Source organism: Motacilla alba, chromosome 2, assembly GCF_015832195.1.
Source record: "Motacilla alba alba isolate MOTALB_02 chromosome 2, Motacilla_alba_V1.0_pri, whole genome shotgun sequence".
Classification (NCBI taxonomy): Eukaryota; Metazoa; Chordata; class Aves; order Passeriformes; family Motacillidae; genus Motacilla; species Motacilla alba.
In genome coordinates this window covers 49,072,528-49,091,517 of record NC_052017.1, presented here as the reverse complement: position 1 = coordinate 49,091,517, position 18,990 = coordinate 49,072,528, and the positions used below count along the sequence as shown (strand labels likewise).

General features: G+C 38.0%; 1 protein-coding gene across 1 annotated transcript in view; it reads right to left on the bottom strand.

Moving 5' to 3' along the window:
• The window catches only part of SUSD5 (sushi domain containing 5), a 42,392-nt gene that overhangs the window by 19,273 nt on the left and 4,129 nt on the right, over nucleotides 1–18,990 (bottom strand). The window contains exons 2-3 of the mRNA XM_038129520.1: nucleotides 13,694–13,871; nucleotides 1,584–1,702 (exon numbers count right to left, since the gene is read on the bottom strand). Coding sequence (XP_037985448.1) covers nucleotides 1,584–1,702; nucleotides 13,694–13,871 — 297 coding nt within the window. The remainder of the gene's footprint in view (nucleotides 1–1,583; nucleotides 1,703–13,693; nucleotides 13,872–18,990) is intronic.

The window sequence follows — 18,990 nt, the reverse complement described above, 5'->3', positions numbered from 1 at the left end:
TCTGCATCCCAATTTTTTTATATATTTAAGGAAGAGGGAACCTTAGAGTCATCCAGAAATGTTTCTGTGTGTAAGGGCTACTTGATGAGTGCATTGGGATGATCATCTCGTTCTGTCATTGGGAAATTCCCTGCCTTCTATAAAACAAATTCTTCATAACTTGTGCATCCTTTGCAAACTATCTGAACTACCCCAGAGTTTAAAGTGTGCAGTTTCTGAGTCCCATGTAGCACTCCTTTCCAGCATAGCCTTGTCTGGCTACGTTCTTGTCTGCCCCTTTGCCGTGAGCTGTAGCCAAACCCAGAAGGTAAACACAGCTCCTTTTCCAAGATGCAGCATCTCGGGTGGAGCAGGTGGGGACACACAGGGGAGCACAAGGGCACAATGGAACAATAGTGGCCAGAGCAATGATTTCAGCATCTCACAGCTGTCCCAACCCACTGCAAGGTTTTACTTGGGGGGGGGGGGGGGGGGATGATGACAAAAGAGATTTGAAGGAAGACAATGAGAGAGTTTTGCAGATGTTTACAGGGAGCTGGTCCTATGTGTGAGGAGCAGCATGGAGAAAGCACAAAGGTGCTTGTGTGACCACATTAGCAACAGAGTTGGCATCGCTCACAGCAGCACGGAGCCTGGTGTTGATATCTCAAGGGTTACTTGAGAGGATGGTCAAACTGCTAAAATCTTTCTTTTTAAAAAGAACAATTTGGTATACATCAAATATGCATCACTTCTGCCACATTTTTCAACCATATTTTCACCTCCACTCCTGCCACTGACACTTTATCAGAATGACCCCTCTGTGCTGTGAACTTACTGTTTCTCAGTAAACGTCATCAGCTTACCCTTGCTTTTCTTGGAAATCAGATGCAAAAACTCACTGTGGACATCAACAATCTGTTTCGGGGGTTCCCAGATTTCTTTATGCAATCCTGCCTATCAGTAACAATTTACTTTTTGCCTCCAGAATTCATCTTTGTTTGTGGGTTCTGGAACTTAAATATTGAAAAATTTAAGCATCAATGTACATTGGAAATAATTTGGTTTTCAGAATCATCTGGGATATATCAGGGTCCCTAGCAGCCTTGTCTACACCTGTTAAAAAACCACCAGAACCAACTCAAATTTAAACTAAAATAGAAGCAATTAAGTTATTTGCATACAAATGTTGTATACTGATAGGTATATAATAGGGTGGTATGTTGCAGCTGGAAACCAGCTTGCTGACTGAGTTATATTCAGCTACCGTGCTGAGTAAGGGACATGCTTCAGCCATCTCCATTAGATTGGTGCTAGATATATTCCTTTCCATGAAGTACATCCTGTGAGCACCAAAATGGGTTCTGCCAGATCAGTAGTGCTGTTTGAACTCACTAAACTGCAGCAAAGACAAAAGACAATGCATTTTATTTGCTGCAACCAATGTCTTTGCAGCAGTTGGCTTTTGTAGTGGGCAATTACTACAAAGATTTATCCCTTGAAATTCCCCCTTTCTCTCTCAGCAGCAGAAAAATTGAAGGCAAAACTTTCAGTGTTGCAAGACAGTGATGACTGTGTTATTTTAGAAGTATATCAGTGCTGACCTTCATCCTTTACACAAAAAGCATCATATTGGTCATTCACAAAGGGATCGGTTTCAATTTTAACATCAATGGCTTTCACGCTCTGCTGTTTGCTGCCCGTCTTTCTGCATATAATTGTCCTAAAATAAAGAAGAAGAAGAAAACAATAATCAGAAATCTTCTGGAGTTGTACATGCAGGTGAAACTTGGAGATTTTGTTATCAGAGTAGTCAGGCTTTAGCCTTAGCTGTTTCAGCATTGGCATGTAGAGTAGTAGTGTGGGATGATCTATGAAAAAAAGCCAAGGGAGAAATAGAAGTAATTAGAAAAATGTTTGCTGTAGATCAGTTCAAGGCATAGGGAGCAATAAAGGATGTTTATCTTACTATGTTCTGTAATACTTCTGAATATCAGACCTATACCCAGAGTAATTAAGTCAACATTTTGCTCTCACAGTTCTGCAATATATACTCCCAGTGATGGCACCTGGATAGAAATAAATAGGAAACTCAAGATTTGATCTGAAATTTTATAAATCATTAGCATTTACATTAAAGAACCATTAAGGTTGTATATTTAACTGCTCAAAAGCTAACACAGGCAAACATAGAAAATTCAGCTTAGGCTCTTGGAAGAAAAACAGCTTTTCTTTATTTTTCTTTTTAAATAGCAATTTCACACTTTTGAGTAAACTCCATTTCTTCTGATTTGGTACTCAGCAGTACCTAATCCATCCTGTTGCCCCTGATAAGCTTGAAGAAAGCTATTAGACCTGTATTGGATTTTACAACCCTGTAGATGCTGATGGTGAAGTAAGAGTTTACTAATTATCTATTCTCTCAGCTGCACTGCCTGCTTAAAACTAGCAAATGGAAGAGAGTTTGTTGTAGAAAACATTGGTTTTACTGTTAGATTGAGGGTTACAAAGGCTGGGAAAGTAATTTCAGAGCAAATTTTTTGCAACTGGATATTAATGGTGTGGGTTTATATTTTTGTGGGCAGCAAGCTTGTGGAAGTGTTGCACAGTCAGCTATTCTAGTGAAAGGGAGATAAAACACTTTCCGCAGAATGAATCCTTCTAGTGGAGGAAATTTATAATTTTGTATTGAGCAATGGTTGAACTAATGTGCCATCAGTCCTCCACTAAATTTGAGGAATAAAATAAGATAAAATAAAATCCAATAATACAAAAAAACCCCAAATAAAATAAATAAAATGCCCATTTAATGAGAGTGAAAAAGATCTAGTGGAAACTCTATTTGATCGTGCACTTAAATGTTATATAATGATTTACAGAAATAGGATGAATTATGGTTGTACAGACTATTTTCATTTGCGCATGTGTTAGCTTTCGAGTGGTTAAATATGTAACTTTAATGTTCTTTTAATATAAACAAACAACAGCAACATGAAAGGAGCCGTATGGTGGTGGTCACGCATATGCACCAGAATGGCTCCTACCACACTTCTCCTCTGGAAAACAACATGATGTCATTCCCTGCTGAAAGCCCGTTTATGATTTAAAACCAATTTTGTTTCCTTTGTAAAGAAAGATCCACTTGATTTTTTGAGGGGAAAAAAAATCCCTTTAAAAAAGTCTCTTTTTAAAGACAATATTGTCCCCACAAGTTTTAAATCCAGTTCTCTCAGAATTTAATGGTTTTAAAGTCTGAGACCTCTAAGTCAGTAATTAAGCACTTAGGCAAAAGCAGCTTGATCTGCCAAAATGAGTTCAGATGACTGGGAGGATCAGGACATCAATTAGAAATTTTCTATATGTATATAATATTCACTTATTGTTCCACTGGGTCTTACAAGGTCTAAGAGAATGAGACACTTATGCTTCCCTTCAAAAATTAACTCATCAACCTTAATCTTTCCAATAATTACTCAGTTGCTTAGATATCTGGATCAGTTGTGTCTTGTAACACTAAGCAGACAGATAATTATATGACTGCAAAAAAATATGCTTTTCGTCTGTAATTTTGTACTTTAGGCTTCAGGCTCTCTCTTTCAAAAAAAAAAAAAAAGAAAAGAAAAGAAAAGAAACCAACAAAAGAAATCAAATTAGTTTTGAAGACTGTTACCATCACAAAATTCTGGTCTTTGAAAATCAGTCCACACTCATTTCTATGTTCTATCAAAGACTAAAATTCCTGAGATGTGGAAGCCACTTTTGAAATTCTTGTCTTGAATTTTCTGATTTCTAATTCTAATTTCTATGTTTATCTATTTTGCTTCTGCCCAAAGCACTGTAATTTCTTTATCAGTTCTTCATCAGGCTACAAAGTTAACTGTGGGTTATACATCCTTGGTACAATGAGGTGGTCACCAAAACAAGACACTTAGCTCATGAGTAATATTGCACATTTAAAGTGCTAGCTTTTCTCACCTTTTTTTTTTCAAATATTGTACAATAGATTACAAGTTTGTAGTTGATAGATTTTAGCAATTAGCTAATTAATTTAAGAACCTTTCTCAGGTGCTATCCAGTGCGACCAAACTGACAAAGGTGCACCTTGTATATATTTTCAACATTATGCATAAAGAAAGGCTTTAAATTAAGATCTTTTATGTGTATTTGCATGTATCTGCTACTAGGGAATTTAATTTGGATTTTTGTCATATTAAAATTTATCTGATTAAAACTGCAAGCATCCTAATGAAATTCTTCTGAAATGAAAGAAATCTGGCCTTGTACACAAGTCACAGTGCTGGATCAATGATTGGACTTGATTATCTCAGATGTCTTTTCATACCTTAATGATTCTGTGATTCTAAAAAACTGAAGGAAGAAAAAAATCTATTTAATCTTTTTCATTCCTTCTTCTCTGACAGCGGTTTCCCACCTCAAGTTCAGTCCTGCAAGCTTTAAACACCTTCAATAAGCTGTTATTGCTGCTGATGACTGGAGTTTCAAGTGTGCTCAGCATTTCTCAGGAGCGAGTCGATCAGACCTGCAATGCCCATGGCATAGAAATAGTCTCTTTGCAGTCAGTAGGATTTCAGGTATGACTAAAAATACACATTAATAGTCTATTTTCTGCGTTCTTGAGGGTTGCCCTAAATCCTAAAATGCTAGCTTTTAATCTATAATTAGAGCTTAAATACACAGGTACACTTTTGTCACAGTTCTAAAAGGTAGACTGCGATGCTTTTAAGTTTGTTACAATTTTCATGACTGAAAAATGGCTACCAATTCAGAATTCATCATATCTTGAAATTTCTTCAGCAGCAGCACAGCTGTGCTGAAATAAGAGACAAAAAAATTGTACAGCAGTTCTACTCTTTCCAGCACCCTGCTGAGAGGTGTTGCTCCTGGTTTGTTTCTTGACTGTTTTGAATTATTGCCCTGGGGCGTGCATCATGGCTGAGAGAATGTCACAAACTTTGTACTTTTTAAGGGATGCATCCACCTACGCAGCCATTCAGAAGAATGTAGTCATGTACGTTTAATTCTATTTATGGATAATTTCATGCATTAATTGAGCTTAAGCTCATTTCTCAGCATATAATATCATCTGATGCTAAGAGCAGCGTAATGCTTGATTTTGTGCCTTTTAGTTAAGAAACAGATTTGATTTAATTTTCCTTCTGTGGAGATTTCTGATGAAGGCACACGTGCTCAGAAGAAACCTACTGAGTTCAGACAACATATCACCCATAACAATTCTCTGTGATCCACATCTGCCTGGAACATCTGTGCATCCCTGAAAATTACTCTTACATGGCCATGAACTCACAATCTCAGCATAAAAATCAATCAGAAACATTATCACCATAGACCATGAAAGTACCACATGTTGTCCAGTAAGATAAAGATGTGGTTGGTGGTGTTGACAGCAGCCCCTGCTCTCTGATGAAAAATTGGAAGGTGCCTGAAGGTGTCTCCTTTGTTTCCTTGACAAACTACTGAGAATCTTCTTAGTCTACTGCTACCCAGCTTGGAAGGACAAACTGCTTCACGATGCCTCTTCTCCCCCAAAAGAGAAAACAGGAGACCAGGGATTCTGCACTGTGTAGAACCTCAGCTTAACTCCTGCTGTACAATACAATTCATCCAACTAAGAACAATTAACAGTCCTTCTTTTGTACCCACCTTGGAAACAGATCAGCGCTTGGCCAATCTGATCATTGTTTTCCTGTGCCATGACTCAGATATTGCAGATACCACGTGCACACACACAGAGAAATTTTAATATGTGGTACAGTAAGGTATGAACCAGACTTCCCAGAAGCCTTCTGCTTACTCTTGTGCTGCTTAAGTTTTTTTCTAATATATTATGTAATGAATGAGTAACTGGTATATTTTGCTCCACTCTGGATGGAAAGATGGGAATAGCAGAAAAACTGGCATGAACAGTACTTATTTTACAATATGCCGTAATATAATACATATTAATAAATATGTGATAATTATAGGCTTGAACTTTTGTAATTATAGTTAATGTCATAAATTTTATGTATGTATGTATGTATAATAAAGGAATTTTTAGTAAATACATAGCATTATTACATAAATTATAACTTTTTTATAGTAGTATCCATTGATAATTTTGCTTTCTAAGAAAATTACAAGGTAATTTTGTAATACTTGAAAATGTTTCAGTGAGCCCAAGTTAAAACATATTGATTTGACAGCTGAGTTCATAAGATAAAGTGTGATCCATCAGCACAGAAAACAGTAGGTGGGACATTTTTGATAGTTGCTACATTATCCACCAGTTGATTTAAGGTTTTGTAGTCTTAGTCAATAAATTCACTGAACTGAGTCAGAATGGTCTTATGACATTGATTCATAGTAGTATGAGCTTGCAATATATTCAGCTCAGAAGAACATCAGGAACAATGTATTTGTTGAGGCTGTGAAAGTCTGGTTGATAACACACTATGAGAAACCTTCCCCTAATTAGAAAGTTAAAAACTTAATCACTTTTCTTAGTCAAGATAAATCTTTAACATGTTGTACTTTTTTTTTTTTTTTTTAATGGGTCAGCTTTACTGTTTCAGTTTCAGTAACTAGGCAAGAGAAAAAAAACAACAGTAGTCTGGGAGCCAAACTAGGGGATTTTTATTCTTAGTCTTTCCTCTCTGTATTTTGGGAAACTGCAAACTACAAAGCTGGCTCTGATGAGGAATAAAATATAAATGACATGTTCATGATTACCAAAGGGAAGAAAATTTCCCTGAAAAGTCATGAAGGGGAGCGCAGGTGGGCTTTGGAAAGTCCATTGCCTGGGAACTATAGAGGCTAATTTTGGCTGGATGTGTCCCAAAGAAAGCAGCTGCTAAGTGTGACATGAAGACATTCCAACAGCAATACTGCCACTGGAAATGTCAAAAGGAGGTCTCACCAAGGCAGAACCAATATCCTTTAGATTCTTAAAAATATACACCAAAATGCAGCCTTTTGTGCTTAAAATTGTACATATGACTACTGAAATAGTAAGGCCTCTGTTCATTAAATAAATATGGCCCATTCATGCAGGCTTTCATACTGTAGCCTAGTATGAAAGATTTTATATAGCCATTTTACTCTAATATCACTAAGTACATATAATTTGAGCATTCTGAGTGCATGCAAAGGAGTGCGTGTTGCTTTCTGGCCTGGACTAGCTGGGTGCTCAATGACATGTCAAGCATCACTAGAAAGGTGGTTTTACCCAATTTCACTTTGCAGGCTCCAGTTTAATCCATGGCTTTCATAACAGAGGTTACTGATTAGTTACCGAAGGGTTAAAAAATATAAAAGCATTTTCTGAATGCTATTAATTTAGCATTCCATTCTCAGAGGAAAGGCTTTCAGATACAACAAAGCATTACAGTGATTCTGAAAAAAAAAAAAAGAAAGGCAAAATATGTGAACTTCTTTTGAAAAGTAGAAAATCAACCTCATTAGAACTGTCTGGCAAGTTAAAATCCTGGTATTAACACCTCTTGTGCATTTGCAAAGAATAAGTATATCCCATTTCTGTCTTCATTTGTTCAGATAAACAAATGATCACCTTTAATCTCCTTTTGATAAGAGAGGTCCTTTCTTTGTCTAATCCTAGTCTGAGCCCAGACCTCCTGAGCTTGGATGCAAAGAATTGCATTACTGTATTGCAGGTGATGTCTCACTGGTGCCTCATTCAAGCTCTTCAGTACTGCCCTCTCTCCTCTGGAATTGCTGCTGGATGTCTTTTAGGATGATCACATTTCTTTTTCTCACAAATTTTACGTGAGTTATTTCACTTTACGACAAGCCCACTGCTGTCCTGTGTGCTGTGACTACACCCAGCTCTTTCTCCTGCTGTGCCTTTCTAGCTGGTTTAAGGCAGAAATTCCTATTAACCTTCATAAAATACTGTTGCGTTGCACCCCATTTCTGTTACTCCATCTCTAAAATCAGGCTTGCCTTCCTGTTCAATATTGTGATTTTCCTTGGTCTTAGGAATGATTTGTAACCTTCTGGCATTAATTAATTTCACTACCAAACCCATGCCTTTCGTGCCAAAGCTTGCTTAAGTTTTGCTAAATCCCTTAGAGATCATTACAAAACACCTTCCAGTAAAAATACAATTTAAAAGTGCGAGTCATATCTCACTTAGTAAATGGCAGCTCTGAGGACTGTGATGTGATACAGAAAATATATGTATTTTCTTTTGTGCAGTGCTTTTCCTCCAAAAAAAGTACATTTTCTAAAAAGTTATTCAATTATTGGGCTGTCTCTTTCACAAGAAACATAGCTGTCATACTTGGTCCATGCTGCTGTCCCAAGTTGTGCAAGGAAAAGATTTGCTTCTCTCCTCCCAAAGCTGATGGAAAGTGGCTCATGGCTACATTGCTCAGCGATATCATCCCTTGGACTAAACTGGCCATGCCCTTTTCCTAAAGTCAAGTTTCTTGACTGAGCTTTATGTAGGAATCCTTATTCCTGAAAAACAATTACTTTTTTTTTACCTTGCATGAAACTTACTGAGAAGATTGACAAGAAGCAGCAAGAAGAAAAAGTCATCTTCTGGGAGAGCATGACACGAGCTGTGAGCTGTGGGACTGGAGTTTGTGACATGAAGGCATTCTGTAGTCCAAGACCTCCTTAGACAATCTCATAAGCAACTTCAGCATTTTGAATTGGACCATGTCCTGTCAGTTAAATCTAGATTTTTCTCTTGAAGGGAATTACTTGACCTGCCTCAAATAATGTCTGCGAGCAAATTCATGTGCATTATCACCAGTCAGCAGAGCACAGCCTTGAAATAAAACCAAGAGCTTGCCAAAGTGACGTATCACCAGAACTGTTTCTCAGCAAAGAGCTAGTGGGCCTGTTTTAGTGTGCACACGTGGATGAATTTCAAGGGACCCACAAGCCCAAGGCTTTACAAATACAGATGAGAGGACTGGAAAGGGTTAGCAACTGACCCTTTATTTCATTCCTTGGATGTTCCTTTTTTTCCTTCCCAGGAAATGTGCTTCTATTGCCATACTGTCAGGTACTGGGCAAGTCCCACACAGTAGGTAGAAAAAGAAGTAGGTAGTCTTGTGAAATGTCATATTTGAGTCTTATTATTACATTTCCCACTGGGGTCATCTGCAGTGAGGGCCCTGTTGTGTTTGACACTGTAGAAACATTCAAAAGCAGCCAGTGCAAAACCCAAAGAGCTAACAAAAGGAAGGAAAAATAGAGACGAAGTCATTTTCCTGGTAACAAGCACCTGGTCTGTGGTCAGCCAAGAAAAGAAACGCTGTATTCTGACTCCCACAGCAGAGCTTATTCTAGCTGAGTCTGCTTGCTCACTCCAGACTTATCCCCTCTGGAATAAATCCTCCAGAGACTGGGTAGGAACCAGCCCAGGGCAATTTCACACAAAGGAGCAGGTTGACAGCCCTGCAGGAAGTCTGTCATAGAAGAAAAATTCTATGCAGAGCTTCAAAGCTGTTATAGAAGAGAAACATGGCTCCATCTCTTTGCAGGCAAATAAGGAACAGGATAGGGAATAGGACAGCTTCAGCTTTTCCATCCTACCAAAGCACTGGAAATGAGTAAATTTGCTATGGGGATATTAATACAAGGTGTTGAGGATGTTTAACAATTTCTAAAATAAATAGCTATTTGCACAGGGTTGATATTAATACTAATTGTGTCATGTTCACTTCCTAAATTTCAAAAACCCCAGAAAAGAAGTCAAGGCTCTACGGAACATGCTGCCCAGTGTTGGAAGACTCAACACAAAGTTTTCCAGCATGACATCTGAATTCAAAAGATAGCAGTGAGAGCCTTTCAGAGAACTCTGCCACCTTTTTTCATTTATATTCTGGCAGATCACTTGATGGTTTTACTGACTCACTTGTCTGACATGCAAGTAAGTCATAAGAGTGTCATTTTTAGTATAAATAGCTATTAGGGCTCATCTGACAAATGAGACTTGCCTAACGACGTTTCATTTCCTGAAATGCAACAATGTGTAACGCTTTATAAGTTACACATGTCAGGACTGACTTGTAAACGGCTAACATCTGGCTTGCTGGGAGAAGTTATCCCTATTTACTGTCAGTGGCTCTTCTCAAAAAGTTCCCAAGCCCCTGGACTGCCAGGGACATGTCTGTGTGAAGAGCCCTGAACCCTGAATTGGGTTGGCCTGAACGACTGCAAGGGAAAGACAAGAACATCCCCTTACTCCTGTGAAAGAAGCTCTGTTTCAGGCTGCTCAAACCTCAAAACCACCCAGTTTATTGTGTCTTTGGATTTACTGGCAGGGATCTATTTGTTTAAGCAATTTCCATTCTGCATCAGTTGAAGTGATTCATATTCATCAAGACCTGCTGCTTGTGCTAGCCCAGTTTGCAGGGACTGAAGTGGGCATATTTAAATGTGGATGATCTGCATTTTCATGAGAGTCATCAGAAATTTGACAGTTTCCCAAACTGGGCTGGCTCTTTAGTCCAAATGCTCCTCTTTGCCCATAGAAAAGGTATAGCCCAGAGAGCAGGCAGTATAAACATGCTCACACTGACTCAGTGATGTGCCTCTGCCATAACAGGAGGAACTCCCACAGGTTTCCAGGCTATGATTTGGCTATAAAAATAATAATAAGGACAAAATAATCAACAGTGACGGATATATTTACCAGGATTGGGATTGTAATTACTCACTAAAACCATAAATAGTTATCAGAAGTGAACAAATCACAGACTTGTGCAAAACCTGGAGAATGGATCTAGCAGTGAAAAAGTCCTTACATGTCTGTTAGAGCTCCTGTTCAGTTTTATATCTAAGGGGTGAGAGGAAAGCTGAAGCATGTCAGAAAATCTGCAACACTGTAATGATTTCAATCACATCATTTGTTTGTGTTTACTTCTACTGCCAATGTCTAATCCATTTTTCCTCAGGGGAAAGATTGGCATACCTTCTAGGCACCAAATAAATAAACCAAATTTCATTCTTCCTGAAATTAGGAACTTCTTTTATCATGCTCCCTTCTATTTGTCTCCTTTCTGATGTACACAGTCCAAGAGGATATGGGAGAGCATTCGACTAAAGCTCTGTGATCTGCATTGGATGCCAGTCAGCTGCTGGGAGGATTCCAAGGTTTTACATCCAACTTATAAAGTCCTGAACAGCTCTGGACCTGCCATATGTGGTGAGGTCACCTATCATTCAAAGAAGTGGTGCTTCATCAAGATAAATACACAAGGTGTGCCCAGCAGAGTCCTTTATTTTGGAAATAATTTTCCATTCTTCTCTAACTTGTGGGCATGCTGTGAAGCCTGCTTTCCCTTCTCTGGGTTATCTCAACTGATGTGGAGAGGTTTTTCTGTGTACCAGCTATCCTTTATCCCTGCTGTCATGCTTCCAGTTATCAAGTAAATGCCTAATGTATTGAATCGGTAAAATTTTAAAAAATAAATAACTAATTTAGTAAAGTAAAAGGAGTCCCTTGTTAATAGATTTTCCATTACTTTAACAATTCTTGAGCTCTTTTTTGAGACACTTTTAGTACCTTTCCCAAGATACAGTAACAATACATACAGTATTCCAAAGGAGGCTATTGCACTGACCTACACATCCATATTTGTTTTCATATTCTTCATCCCATTCCATGAGCACTCTAGCAACTCCTTTGCTTGCTTGAACATTTGTTTGTTTGTTTGTTTGTCTGTTTTTACTACAGCTGCAGTCTGACAGAGGTTTTCTTTGTGCTGTCCACAGCAATGCCCTCATATCTTTCCTGGCCTGACAGAGGTAAATCAGACCCTGTAAAGACATTTTCAAGTAGGTTGCATGTTCCTCCTGCATGTATTATCATTGAACTCTTTCTGGCATCATTTTACCCTTTCATCTAAATTTCACTATAAATCTCTATATTGCAGCTGAACTTGTTCAACTTAAACAACTTTGTCCCATTTGCACTCTCTGCACTCAACAGCTCAGTTTTTTCTCCAGAGCTGCATTAACCTACTGTTAAAACAGATTAGCCTTTTTAGGCAGTATACAATTCCTATTTTTCCCCAGAGCCAAAAATACCCAGTTCAACGAACCAAGTAACATACTTTCTGGTGCTTGCCCAGCCATGAGTAAAATAGCCCCAGAGTATAAAATTCCAGCTCTGAAGAACTTTTCTCTCTGGTGAAGCTTTCCAGTGAAGGTCAGATCTGGTGACTGCACAACAATGGTGTGCTGACGTGCCCCCACAAGGTTCTTTCTGATCAATAGTTTAGAAACTTCCACACTAAGGACAGGTTTACTGGAGGAATGGAGTACAGCAAGTTAGAATGGATGAAAAGTCTTAATTTCCTTCCCATGCTTATGATGTGTTTTTATCACAATTTTGATATTGAAGATATTCAGTCCACAGCTGATCTAATAACAGCTAACCACTCCAGTGCCTGTAGCAATTAATTGAGGATCTCACTGGACCAACTAGTCGTATTGCTTAGACTAAAAAGCCATGATTTCTTCTCCTACCCATCATGATTCCTTACTTCCAGAATACAGAGGTTGTATAAAAGACCCTGTACACCAGCTTTGCCATGGACTCCTTGCAGTTATATAGTTTTCCTGGCTCATCAGTCTGCAAGACATCTCAGCAACTGTCTTGGGAAAAAGTTTTTTGGGGTTTAGATCACTGTCTTTTATCCTGAGACATTTCTGGATTTTTTGTTTCAGTACATAAAAATAAATTTTCAAACAATTTTTTCACCTGGAAAAATCAGAGAAAATGGTTACTTTTCCTTGAAATAGTTTATATGTAATATTTTATTAATAGTAGTAATTTTCTCTCCTTTGGAAATTTCATTACTAAAAATACAGAAACACCAATGCTTACTTAAAAAACTGGCAACTGCCACAAAATCTAATAATATGCTAAAGTTTGGAAACTTTTTTCCATAAAACAAAGCTTTATCCTCATTGAACATTGAAAATAGATTCGATATACTCCTTCCGGGCAAATCCTGAAAGGTCCCAGCTTCAGTGACATCAGACATTCCCTCAACACCTCCATTTACATTCCTCCTTTAAATTAGTCTCTAGAGGCAACAATGCTTCGTGCAAGGAAAAGTTTGCCACATGGAGTCACCCAAGCTACCTCAAACACATGGAGGGACAACATCAGTTCCCTGGTGGGCTTTCTCAACAAACTCCCTAGCACATGTGGGTTATCATATCTAAGTGCATCTGTGAACTTGCCTATTGTCTGCTCAGCCATGCATCAATATCTTAGACAGACACGTGGTTCCCATGAGAAGTTTTATTTGCTGAGCTTCTGAAGGACTGGAGAATAGTGGAGTCCATGGGAGCACTGACACCAACGCCAGCACTGTGTCCTCAGCAAGGACATGTACCCTGCAAGGCTCTTTGGGGCTCAGCACCCCACTATAGGCCAGGGGAACAGGAGCCACAATGATGTAATTCAGCAGGAAAGAAGAAGAGGAAATTGCATCAAATCTGTGAAATCATAATGTGAGACTGACGAATACATGTATAACTGCAATATTGGCTGTAAAAAACTAATTCTTCGGGGAGAGTGGCCAATTTAGCTGTATGTCATGGTGACTAAATTGTGGCCAGTGCTTTTCAGCAAATCTTAGTCAAGGTGGAAAACTTGCTTGACAACAACCATTCATAGGAAGTGTTATGCTGTTGTCCTTACCCAGCAGAGCCGCTGGCGAGCCATCCTGTGGTGCAGCCAGCAAAAGAACAGTCCAGAACAGCCCTTTTCAGTTCTTCTGCAGTTGCTAAGCGAGCACTCAGGTCAACACAAGCTTTCTCAGCTTCGGCTAAATCCAGACCCTGAGAGTTGTTCTTGGACTCAAGTGCAAACACTTTCCCTGCAACACCAAGAAAGGACATGTCATCCATCATGGAATTGTACTCAATACATATTCAACAGAAATATTGCAAATTATCACCAAATAAAGCCTTCGTGCTTTTACTAAATTTATTTTAATGGCCCACCTTTTTTTTTTTTTTTTTTTTTGAAAGCCTAATTTAATCAGGACTTTAAGTATCCTTGTGTTAGTTTTTCTTTTAATTTTGTCCACCACAGGAAAAGCAAAAATGGCTAAGCCACTAGTCATTCCTAACTCAGAGGGGAAGCTTGTCTTGCCTCTGTAGGTCTGTGCTTCAGATCTGGAGAGATAAAGCATGATACTCTCTCATATGCACATATAAAGTTAAAATCACAAAGAACAGCTCCTGTAGGCTAATAATGCTGGAATCCATTACTAAACATTCTATAGTTACTCTGTAACAGCTACATCCATAAAGTAAGCACATGCCTGAAAGCCAGTATTGCAGCCCTGCCTTCCACATCAAAAATGGATTTCTACTTACTCTCTAAAATCAAAATTATGTCATTCCATGACATCTGGTGTCTAAATGCAGACTGCTTCATCATCATGTCTTTTTGGAAAGACAGAATTTTTTCTTAATGGAAGGCTTTTTTTTTTTGAATGAGCATGAGAACATATTTAGCATAACATTTTTTTGTGTTATTTTTATTTTCAGTTCAGTTTATTTTACTTTAATTTATCTAATACCAGGAAAGCTGAAAGGGTGAAAGTTAGAGGTTTTGGCAATGGGGAACAGGTCAGTTGGGGTTTTGGCAATGAAGCTTGAGAAGTTACTGGGTTATGGAATAAACATATTAGCTGGGTGCTCCAGTAAAAGAAATAAACAATGAGACACTTTGCAGCTGACATTTAAGTTGACATAAGTATCTTTTTTTCTGATGATAACATCTCTCAGAATACCTCCTAGATTTCAAAGGTACAGACTGAGATTGCTCGCAGTTGCAGGAAGAAAATTTTTAAGCACGACTCATTCAGTAAATGCCTGGAAGCTCTTATTTATGTCTTATTTCCAAAGGGGATTCATGGTAGTGGTTATATGAATGCATAACTTCCAGCACATACCAAGTGTTTGCTATGTAGCCAGCTTCACACTCACAGGAGATATTGACCACTACTGGGAATTCTGCAGACAGATTCAGCCTGGTGCTGTACCAAGTGCCACTCTCGCCACATACTCTTTCAACAAATTGGTAAATCTGATTCTAATCCTAAATACAGGGAACTTATACAGGGTAGGCCTGCCCCTGACAGCTTTCTTTTCTCACCTGTGCACAACTACACCCACTAGAAGAATCACAGTACTTGCATCAAAATATGTAGTTTCCCTCAAGGAAACATTTAATTTGTGTTTGCATTAGCTAACAAGGACAGAAGACTCCTACTTTCGTGGAAATTCTACATGTGCACAGCAGGAAGTCATCCTGACTTGGGAAAATGGCAATTTAAATAAGTGGGACAAGCAGCTATGAGAAGGAATAGAAATTCAGAGTACCCAGAGCAATATTCCTAAGGCACTTAACAGTAGCTGACCAAGGAACACAATCAGAGACACTGGTCAGTGTGATAACCACTAGGTTACATTGTCTTTGGATTCTCCACTGTAATCAAAACCATTGACTGTAATTAGAATGGAGGCTTTTACCCAAAGTAGTGAAAGCAGCAAGCCTCTACACTGCTGAGTACACAAACATCAGGATTCTTTATAACATGTCCCAAATAATGCACATGACACTAATATAGTTCCTTTTTCCAAAGCCTCGACAGACACAGTGAAGCATGCATGGCCTAGGGAGAGACACAGTATGAACAGAGAGATGATGGTTTTGAACAGCCATTCTTAAGTGGCAAAACAACTTTTGCTCCTAAAGGAAAACAGGGATTAAGTGTAATGATTTACAAGGCTCTGTCCCAGCTAAAAGCTTGTCCACATTCTACATTTCACCATTAGACTGTTAGGATTGACCTGCATTGTCAAATACATATAGGGCAAGTTTGCATAACATCTGACTTAAATCATGAATGTTATTTTGACATGGCATAACTCTTATTTTCTAGCTATTAGTATTTCAGATAGAAGCCTTAAAGAAAGGAAAATGGTCAAGCTTTGAGTTCCATCTAGATACAATTAGTTAATGATTTAGTTGTTTTACCAGTAAGCAAGTATTACATTTTTAAAGGAGTTCAGCCCATCCAAAACAGAGGCTGAGACAGCTTCCCTTGACTACTGTTATGTTGTTTGCTAGTACTTAAGATACACTGACTTTTTACTAGAAATTATGAAGATGCTGTCAACACAGAGTCTTGTCCTTTGAAAAGGTATCTGGGGCAATCTAGTTATATAAATAAGTGAATTATAAGGTGATCTAGGAAAGACTTACTGGTTGGGAAGTTACAGTGAACTACTTTATAGGAAATTCTGGTTAGCCAGAATTTGGTTAGAAGTGGGTAAAGAAGGCCAATCTGTTTACCAGACCAATCTATGACTTTTCTTCAAAGTTTTAGAAGCTCTCTGGATCTCTGCTCAGTTTTCAAGATGTGCCCTCTGGTTTTGTCTAATTTCTTACTTAGGAAAGATAATAGCAAGCAAAGTTCACTTATCAGGTGGTTGACCAATGGAACAGCTGGGTCCTCAATATCCTGAGATGTGTCCCATTACTGAAGGACATTGACAGGGAAAAAATACAGGAGACAGGCTAGCATGGTAACAGGAAATCACAAAACCACGTGAAAACAGGAAATCCCCTTAAAAAAAAGACTGCAACATTGAATTCTGCACCTTACAGTGTCATGGCTAACATACTCAAGATATGGATGTATTGAATTTTTCTCACTTTTAGTCTCAAAAGTGGTATCATTTTCAGTCTAAGGGAATCAAAGAGTCCTGGCTAATTATTTGTGACATTTCATTGGTCCTACTTGTAAAGAAATATTTCTTTAAAAAGGATTGTCTCTCATAATTGATGGCATAGCAGTCATTTTTTTATATTGGGGTGGTTGAAATCAAACTTATCTCTGAGAGAGTATCAAGAGATATGTTGTCATTCTGTTTTCAATGTGAGACTGTTCTGTGTTTCCATAAGACAATGGATGAAGGATCATGTCTACATGAAGAATGTAGTATGCCTTTGGTTGTGATACCCTTGAGCAGCCACCATGTCTCAGCTCCCTCTCAACACTGTCACTTCACTTCTGCCCTGCAACATTTGTTTCCCAGAATGCTTCTACCTCCACAGGGGGGTGGAAATTTGTTACCAGCACTCTACACAATTTGCTGAAGCTTTTCTAAAGAAAGCAAGTTCCTATGATTTAAAGATCAAGCTAAAAAATCTATGTAAAATAGTATTTCTCAGGACCCTTACTGGTCATGTTGAATTTAGCAGGTTCAGAACAAAAAAGATCCTTGTCACAGTAAGATTCTTTTAGATTCCCATTTGAAACAAGTGATAAAGCTTTTAACTTCAACGATGAGGCATAAATAATAAGACATCATTTCTCCAACCTCTATTTGTCAGTGGGATTCACAGTTCACATGAAAAATTCATGCTTGAAACAAAAGAGGTTTCCTCTTTAATAACTAGCCTATATTAGATTGCTAGCCTCTGCCATTATCTGATCACTATTGTTACAGAATATTGATTATATTTTGATTTATTGAGAATGTTTTAGTTATTTTTTTGTAATAGATTAATATAGCTTTTACTTAAGAGTACCCCACTGTATTCTGATTGAAAGCATACCCACAGAGACGTAGATCTCAGGACTTCTAGGAATCATTTTTATGACCTTGTTCAATTCCTACCTAACTAGACTGTAGATTTCCCCTTGTAATTCCACCATCAAGTCCAAAAATTCATGGTTGAACCAGAGCATGTCTTTTCAACATGCAACCAGTCACAATTCAATGCCCCCAAGTAATGGAGAATTTACAGCACACTTTGTAGTAAACTGTTCCAATGCTTCATTACTCTTACTCCACCTTATTTCCAGCTCCAAATTTTGCTAAACTCAGCTTCTAACAACTGATCCTCATAATGCTTTCAAGACTTAAGAGACATCTACAAATAGATATATGGAAGTGCAAAAAAGATGTTCTTCAAAAATAAAACCAGTCCAAAAGCTATTTCTTCATATTTTACAGAAGATCAGTGGGTTTAACAGAATTCTATTGGTTATCAAGAAAGGAGTTTGGCTGATTTATTCTTTTACAGTAACAGATACAACAAGAAGATCTTTTGAGGTGCATAGGCACCGTCCAAAGCCCACCAAAATGAGTTCAAATTTCTCCACGTCTTCAGCAGGATTTGCATCATGCTTGAAGAAGGAACATAAAACTGCATAGTCAAATATACCTTAAAGTAGGAACGTTCCTCAAAAATAATATAAAATGAAAACACTTTAAAATGCATGCCCAGTGTGCTGACCTCACAACACAACACTTCCTATTTCAAAGAATAAAACCTAATCAGTTTGAACAAAACAACTTTGGTGAAAGATGTGCAAAAGTGGAGTCCAATACATTTTTAATTGAATGTTAAAATTTTCAAATTGAGGTAAAGGAGAGCAGAGGAAGGAAAGGTCACTTCTGTACTTTAAGAGAAATTTAATTTTCATTTCTATGGATATGTGTAAAAATGTATCTTGATTGTAAGTGTAAAGGTGGAAGATCCAACAACTGCAGACAGAGATTTCACTAATTACCTGTTCTACTTAGCATTCACAAATGTAGAGTTTATTTCTGTGAGAAACGACCGTAAATAATGTCTTATTCAATTCAAAAAATATTGCATCATCAGACAAATAGCAAAATCAAGATGTCATCCTTGAGTTCCCCATCAGCTAAAACCACCTTGAGCCTAAATTTTAATTTTACTGGACAGTTTAGGATCAAATAGTTGGAATTGTTCATGCACGAATGTGTTTTATTTGCAAGCAGGATAATTAAATGTGTAGACACCTGCTACAGAAATGTGAGCATCTAGAGAGGGCAGAAGAGAAAGAACATACATTTTTCCCTTTACTTTTAAAAAAAAGGATGCAAAACCAAGACAAATTAAATACTTTAGTAGGGGGGGTTTCCTACTTTGGATGTCATTAG